This window comes from Oncorhynchus masou, chromosome 32 (assembly GCF_036934945.1).
Source record: "Oncorhynchus masou masou isolate Uvic2021 chromosome 32, UVic_Omas_1.1, whole genome shotgun sequence".
Taxonomy (NCBI): domain Eukaryota; kingdom Metazoa; phylum Chordata; class Actinopteri; order Salmoniformes; family Salmonidae; genus Oncorhynchus; species Oncorhynchus masou.
The window spans coordinates 67452993-67461465 of record NC_088243.1 but is presented as its reverse complement, the minus strand read 5'-3'; the positions used below and the strand labels follow the sequence as shown (position 1 = coordinate 67461465).

The window sequence follows — 8473 nt, the reverse complement described above, 5'->3', positions numbered from 1 at the left end:
CTTGATAGCTACTTTATTACAGAACATTGTATTTACTTTGACTGTGATTTGTGGTTGTCCCACCTAGCTATCTTAAAATGAATGCAGTAACTGTAAATTGATATGGATAAGAGTGTCTGCTAAATGACAAATACAGAACAGAAGATTATAGGTTAAAATCTCACTCATGCCGTGTCACAATAAAAAATAAATGTGTTTGCAGGATTAATGCCTAGGAATTAATGTCCATGTGCCCTGTCTGTGCATGGAGTTTGAAGGTGAACCAAAGATTTAAGGAAGTTATTCCAAAAACTCAAAATTGCCAAAAAAATTCCGCCCTACAGAGCGTCAATAAAACCTCCCAGGAAAACTTTCAGGTAACGTTAACTATATTAAAACATTCTGAGAACCTCCCTGCAACTTAAACATTTACTTTCCAGAACAGGTCGAAATGTTCACTTCCGCTCTCAGAATGTTTACAAAACATGATGTTTTACCCGTTTTATGGCTTTGTTCCCAGAACCAACTGGAAACCAAAAACGTATGTTCCCACAACTTCTAAGGAACCAAATGTGCTGGCTGGACAAACACCAGGAGAGCTGGACATACACCAGGAGAGCTGCAGCAACTGAACAGTTAACTTCCCGGGTAGTTTTCTTCACTAGAAAGTTTTACTTTTTGTACAGCACCTGTTGTGTCGTCAGCTCAGTTGGCAGTCTGCTTTTCCAAAAATCCAGACCTTGTCGTCTCACTTTTAGCGACAGTTTAGCTCCAGTCTCCAGCATAGTTTAGTTCCAGTCAACAGCCACCGAGCCAAGACCTCACCAAACAACTGGAGTTATGTGTGCTCTGCAATATCATCCACTGTACAAACTGTATCGAATTGCACTGCACTCTTGTGGTATCTGCGGTTAATGTGAAGTTTATTGTAATGCCTGCAAATCTGTGGATTGGACTTGCAGACGGCGGAGACTTTGGAAACTAATGAATGTCGCGCGCAGGCAACAGTATCGCACCTCTCATTGGACAAAAAGTTAAAGATTTATGCATTTACGATTTATTTCACTCAATATATAAGTCATTTGGTGCCTTTGATGGAACTTTAAAGTGGATATGTAATTTAGTTCAAGCGCAGCAGTGACTTTCTAACTTCCAAGGCAATTTTCCATATACCCCACAGGTGCGCACTTGTATCGGAACCAGTTTGTCGTGCGAGACGGCCGTTGGTTTCAAAATTATCCTTTTGTGGATATTACGGGATTTTTTTTGACGTTTCATTTTTTTTCAAAGGACTCTGTATTTGAATGAGATTATGTCGATTTTACTCTGCGTTTATCCGCTACAAATTTGTCCAAAACAGCATTGTTGTCATCCAAACAACCTTTGTGCATGGTGATACTAAACGTCTCGTCAACAGTGTTTTGTAATCGCTGTCCGCCACTAATCCAAATGATCCTTCCATTATTAATCCTGTTTGTATCGCTTCTCCAACAACATGGCTCAGAAGCTGAATCAAGTCATGTCAGCAAATTCCAACAACCAAGTTTAAAGGAACAAAACGGTAAGTTGCGTGTTTTGAATGTGTGTTTAGCTGTCAGTTTTAACATGGGTTGAGTTGGAAATAAAGGACTTTAACAATTCTCACATATCCATTCCTGCACATACATAAACTTCCAGAACTGTAACCTACTCCTCTTACAAAGCACATCTTGCTTGAGTTTAAACAGCAATGAATGAATACGTTTTGTTCAGTTCAAACAGCATTATCCAGGATAGGAAGTGGATATTATTACCTTTACCTTTCAAGTGTGCCGGTGTGTGTTTAAGGGGGAAACCCCTCTGAAATGTAATGGCCCCTGAGAGAGGTTTTCTCTATGATTGTCAAAGGCTCCATTCATTCAATGGTAGTCATTCCAGGTGATGTAATTTGCTTATCCTCTGAACCCCACTGATTTAGACTGTCAAATTGTTTTTTCTTTTATTGTTATTTCCCCTTTTAAAGTCAAATAAATATGGGGGTAAGACATACATACATTATTACATAGATTAAGAGACTGTCCAATTAATCATCTCTGCAAATAGTTTATTCTTTCCAGCATGTGGAACTTGGAATCAAGCTATTGTTGTGATGAGGTGTGTGTGTGTGCCTGTGTGCATGGATGTGCACACCTGTGCATAAATTCATAACTAGCCTATGCTTTTGCATCCAGGTAATTTTGCAGTTAATTTAACATTATTTGATGAAGCATACACTAGGCTGCTTATAGCAATGTACTCTTTCCATTCATTTAATTATATGTAAACTGTTTGCAGATTTTTGCTTTACACTAATACTGATTCGCTATCTCAAACTTTGTTTATTCAATACTTACCAGCGTCATTACCATATAATTACAGTGTCATTAACAACCAAAATTGTTTCTAATGCACAGCCCACTCATGTTGTGGAAGGTCATATGTCACCCTATGTCTTACTTAAAACATAAGGCATTCTTCTTAAGAGTAAGATCAATTTATTGGTCAATTGCACATAAGGTCCAATCGAAATGTGACTTTCGGTTTTAACCCAACCCCTCAGAAAGGCACATATACATACACATACATATACATATACAGGGACCTGTTGTTGTGGGGTTTTAAGTGCCTTGCTCAAGGGCACAACGGCAGGCAATGGCATCTAGGATTTGATACCAGCAACCCTCTGATTGCTAGCTCACTTCCCACCCCATTTTTCCCGCTAGACCCAGGATTCGAACTGCCAGCCATCCGCTAGGCTACCCTTCACCTCAAACACCTAATTTGCATATCTCAAATTCCTGCATGCAGCTCCTCCATTGGCAAACAGTGGCCACACATTGAATGAGAATAAAGTCCCTGGCTAACGTTAACCTTTGGCTCTGACGTGTGAGTGTTTCACCAGCGCTCCAGTGTGGTTGATTGCTGATGCTCGGCGACAATTTGATACTGAAAGCTAGCCCTATCTGGCATGTTTAGTGGTGGTTACTGGGAGAGTGACAGTCCTGGGAGAGTTGCAGTCACTCTACTATCAGTCTCAGCATGGTTGCTAGTGTGGCCCTCTACTATCAGTCTCAGCATGGTTGCTAGTGTGGTCCCTGTACTATCAGTCTCAGCATGGTTGCTAGTGCAGTACCTATACTATCAGTCTCAGCATGGTTGCTAGTGTGGTCCCTCTACTATCAGTCTCTGCATGGTTGCTAGTGCAGTCCCTATACTATCAGTCTCAGCATGGTTGCTAGTGTGGTCCCTCTACTATCAGTCTCAGCATGGTTGCTAGTGCAGTCCCTATACTATCAGTCTCAGCATGGTTGCTAGTGCAGTCCCTGTACTACAGTAACTTCCTCCAAGGGAACTGTTGTTGTTGACCGTTGTTATGCAACCTGATACATAGGCTTTAATCTTTATTACAGAAGATGGAGTCCTAATCGCTAGGTGTGTCAGGCAGTAACGATAGGCCATGTCATTGTCATTCTGTTCCACTTGGCTCACATCTCCAGTGAGTGAGGCTCAGCCATTAATTAAACCACTTCACCTTGTATTGTAGCTTATTAAATTTTGGGTTTCAGGTTGGATTGTTTCTTGATGAATTAACATTTTGTTAATATGCTTAAATGTTTACAGTGTCTTTTACACGATCTTGCGGTTGATAAGTGAGTGTTGGCATTGCATTTTCAGCCAAATGAAACTGCCTCAAAATCAAACTTCTGAAACTATTTTTCCAAAGATTCAAGAACCCAGCTGCACATTTTAGTATGAGATGCAGATTACCTAGGGATAATCTAGTGTAGCCTCTTTCAGCACCAGTCCAGGAAGCCGAGGAACATGCAAGACATGCCAAAGATCACAGGGGCTGCTGTTCTGAAAAAGACAGATTAGGGGATTACAGCGGGTTAATAGGACTCACAGGCCAATGGAAATGTGTAGCTTTTCACGTATGCATGGTTGTCTGGGGTAGAGGTCGACCGATTATGATACTGATACCTGTTATTGGAGGACCAAAAAAAGCTGATACCGATTAATCGTCTGATTTTTACATATATATATTTGTAATAATGACAATTACAACAATACTGAATGAACAATGAACACTTTTATTTTACCTTAATATAATACATCAATAAAATCAATTTAGTCTCAAATAAATAATGAAACATGTTCAATTTGGTTTAATTAATGCAAAAACAAAGTGTTGGAGAAGAAAGTAAAAGTGCAATAAGTGCCATGTAAAAAAGCTAACGTTTAAGTTCCTTGCTCAGAACATTTAAAAAAAAATATTTTACCTTTCTTTTACTAGGCAAGTCAGTTAAGAACAAATTCTTATTTTCAATGATGGCCTAGGAACAGTGGGTTAACTGCCTGTTCAGGGGCAGAATGACAGATTTGTACCTTGTCAGCTCGGGGGTTTGAACTTGCAACCTTTCCGGTTACTAGTCCAACACTCTAACACTCTAACCACTAAGCGAACATATGAAAGCTGGTGGTTCCTTTTAACATGAGTCTTCAATATTTCCAGGTAAGAAGTTATAGGTTGTAGTTATTATAGGACTATTTCTCTCTATACCATTTGTATTTGTATTTCATATAGCTTTGAGTGTTGGATGTTCTAATAGGTACTTTAGTATTGCCAGCCTAATCTTGGGAGTTGATAGGCTTGAAGTCATATACAGCGCAATGCTTGAAGCATTGCGAAGAACTGCTGGCAAACGCAGGAAAGTGCTGGTGGCATCCAATAGTCTAAATATTGCTGTTACATTGCACAACCTTCAATGTTATGTCATAATTATGTAAAATTCTGGCAAATTAGTTTGCAAAGAGCCAGGCGGCCCAAACTGTTGCATATACCTTGACTCTGCGTGCAATGAACGCAAGAGAGGTGACACAATTTCCCGAGATAATATTGCCTGCTAAAATGAATTTCTTTGACCTAAATATGCAGGTTTAAAAAAGTATACTTCTGTGTATTGATTTTAAGAAAGACATTGATGTTTATGGTTAGGTACATTCGTGCAACGATTGTGCTTTTTTTTCTGCAAATGCGCTTTTGTTAAATCATCCCCCATTTGACGAAGTTGGCTGTCTTTGTTAGGAAGAAATGGTCTGCACTGTAACGTCCGTCGTTAAATGAAGACCAAGGTGCAGCGTGGTAGGTGTACATTTTCTTTAATTATAAATGTTCGCCTCCCAGTGGTTAAGGGCCACCAGAGACTCTGGGTTCGCGCCCAGGCTCTGTCGTAACCGGCCGTGACCGGGAGGTCCGTGGGGCGACGCACAATTGGCCTAGTGTCGTCCGGGTTAGGGAGGTTTGGCTGGTTGGGATATCCTTGTCTCATCGCGCACCAGCGACTCCTGTGGCGGGCCGGGCGCAGTGTGCACTAACCAAGGTTGCCAGGTGCACAGTGTTTCCTCTGACACATTGGTGCGGCTGGCTTCCGGGATGAATGCGCTCTGTGTTGAGAAGCAGTGCGGCTGGTTGGGTTGTGTATTGGAGGACGCATGACTTTCGACCTTTGTCTCTCCCGAGCCCGTATGGGAGTTGTAGCAATGAGACAAGATAGTAGCTACTAACAATTGGATACCACAAAATTGGGGAGAAAAAGGGGGTAATTTTTTAAAATTATTTTTTATTATAAATGTTCCACCAAAAACAATAAACATCTCAACGAACGAAAAGCTAGGAGTGCAACACATGCAACACAAAAAGACAAGATCCCACAACAGAAGGTGGGAAAAAGGGCTGCCTAAGTATGATCACCAATCTGAGACAATGATAAACAGGTGCCTCTGATTGGGAACCATACCTTGCCAACAAAGAAATTTAAACATAGATTTCCCACCCTAGTCACACCCTGACCTATCAAATAGAACATTTAAAGGATCTCTAAGGTCAGGGCATGACATTCACACAGTTCGCAATGAGTCAGGCGGCCCAAACTGCTGCATATACCCTGACTCTGTTGCACAGAATGCAAGAGAACTTGAAATCGGCCCTAAGTAATCGGTCATTCCGATTAATCGGTTGACCTCTAGTCTGGGGACACAGAAGTGCATTGTGCATTCAACAGGTCCCAATACAAACACACAAATAGACGATAATGAACCAACATGCATAATGGTCTGTAGTATGTTAGGTCACTTCAGACCATGAATAGGATTTGAGATGTAGCTATACATGGAGGTGGAACTTTCGCGTCATGCGTTGACGTCAATGGATAGTTGCATCAAACTTTAAGTTATTCTTGCAAATCTGAAGTTACTCTCTGGCCCTTATCTATCTGGAGATTTGACAAACTTTAAAAAAGACTTAATGTAACACCTCTCCCTATCAGGCAATGATTACCCAATGTGTGCTGGACTCACTAGGGTGGTTTATATAGCTGTTAGCCCAGTCTGTTGACAGCTACCAGTTTGTCAGCTGGGATTCACGGTACCAGTCTGTTGTTGTGTTAAGTGGATCCCATAGTGGTTAAGTTTATATTTGATTTGAAATTACGGGATAGCTGTAAACTGGTGAAACAACACCAAAATAATTTGGAATATCAAGTTATTCTTTAATATGGTACAAATGCTTCTTTAAATAAGTTTCTCAGGGTGAACTAATCTACTGTAGCAATGTACAGTTAGTTACTCGCACTAAGGTAGTCGGCCTACACCGACAACAAAAAAATGCCTAAAAGTGAAATGGGTAATTTTTTACCCACTTGTAAGGACATTGCAACACAAATAGACCAGAAAATATACTGACCACACAAGAGCCTTTCCTCACTGAGACCCCAAACACAGTCAGTCTGTCCACAAGCAGTCCATGTAGACTTGTTCCCCTCTCACCACCCCAGAGTCTCAAGTGAGGACTAACAGTAGATAACAGTGTCTATGTTTTTGCTGTCAGCACAACTTGAATGTCGGAGAACTGTATTTGGCAGGCGAGCATGCCACCGCCTGCCTGCTGTTTGTCATTTTGGGCAGCGAGTGTACATTCTCCCCAAGCAGGAGGGAGTTTCTCAAGGGAACTGGGTCACAGGTTTTTAAGCTCTGCATTGGCAGAGAAAAGCCTCTCCAGGCAGGCGGTGGCTTCTCTCTCACTTGCAGTATCAACATTACCCCCAGGTACTTTGTAAGGCCCGATTGTTTTCAGCAGAATCAATGTCCTTTTCAGGTCAGCATCCTGAGTGTCTTTTTTTCAAGGACACAAAAAAAAAATCTTGACATTCTCATTGATATGTCCCTGTGGGGAGGGTCACCCATCCAGCCACAGTTCTGTAACAGTGCATTCCTTTTCTTTTTGTATCAAAATACATTCCCTTCTTGTCCTTTTAAAGTGTAAGTGGGGAATAGTCTTCCTATACTATGTGGATAGGGAACATCTGTGTCCTCAACTTAATCTACCAGTCAAGGCCTTACAGACCCAAACTATAGCCAGCATGCTGAGTGTCAATACCAGTTATGGATTCATGCAAATTATGAATAGCAGTGTCATGTTCGTAATACAGTTTTAGATCTTCAATTTGGGCAATTTCATTGTAACTTTTTGCATGTTTACACCTGTGACTTAATTACTCTCGACACACAAAGCCAACCAATCCTAGACCACGAAAATGGACATGAAAACCTATTGCTCCATTGAAAGAGACTTTCCTTATTTCCTGCAAAAGCAAATGCCTCATTGAAACTTAAATTCAAGAGAGATTCTTAGATAGTGTAACGGATGTGAAACGGCTAGCTTAGTTAGCGGTGCGCGCTAAATAGCGTTTCAATCGGTGACGTCAATCGGTGACGTCACTTGCTCTGGTTCCCCTTGCTCTGCAAGGGCCGCGGCTTTTGTGGAGCGATGGGTAACGATGCTTCGTGGGTGTCAGTTGTTGATGTGTGCAGAGGGTCCCTGGTTCACGCCTGGGTATGGGCGAGGGGACGGTCTAAAGTTATACTGTTACAATAGCAGTAGAATTTAATGAATGTTATCACCTGCCTTTGAACAATTGCTACAGCACATCCAATATAGCAAGTGCTTCTTCATCTATTCCTTCTTTGAATTAGGCCTAGAGCTGAAAATCAATTCGGTTTGGAGCCGACCACTGAGTCCAAGCACCACGTTTCCCAGAGGAGACAAAAATATCAAGAGCACATAAATTTGGTCATATAAACACGCCACTGTAAATAGCCCAACGCTAACATTGACATTTTTGAGAGAGAAGAAAGTCTGCCCGGTGCAGTCTAGACATGAAGGGTGGAGTTAGTCTGCCTCAAGTCAGGATAACCTGTCAGCGCAAATACCTGTCATCTACTGCTGGGCAGCATCTTTTCCTCAAGCCTCTTGTTTCTCAGCTGCACTTCTGCCAGTGGTTTATGTGCTCATTGCACACTTGAAATAATCAATTTGACATTTTCAAAAACATTGACCTTACTCGGGTCATTGAGGTGAAATAGGCTACATGTAACTATTGTGTCATTACATGAAACATTGCATAGGCTGACATTTCCT

At 41.4% G+C, this 8473-nt stretch overlaps 1 protein-coding gene across 1 annotated transcript in view; it reads left to right on the top strand.

Annotated features, from left to right (window-relative positions):
- Positions 1-550: 550 nt before the first annotated feature.
- The window catches only part of LOC135526499 (platelet-derived growth factor C-like), a 73107-nt gene continuing 65184 nt past the window's right edge, over positions 551-8473 (top strand). The window contains exon 1 of the mRNA XM_064954916.1: positions 551-1540. Within this exon, the coding sequence (XP_064810988.1) occupies positions 1369-1540 (172 nt within the window). The 5' untranslated portion in view covers positions 551-1368. The remainder of the gene's footprint in view (positions 1541-8473) is intronic.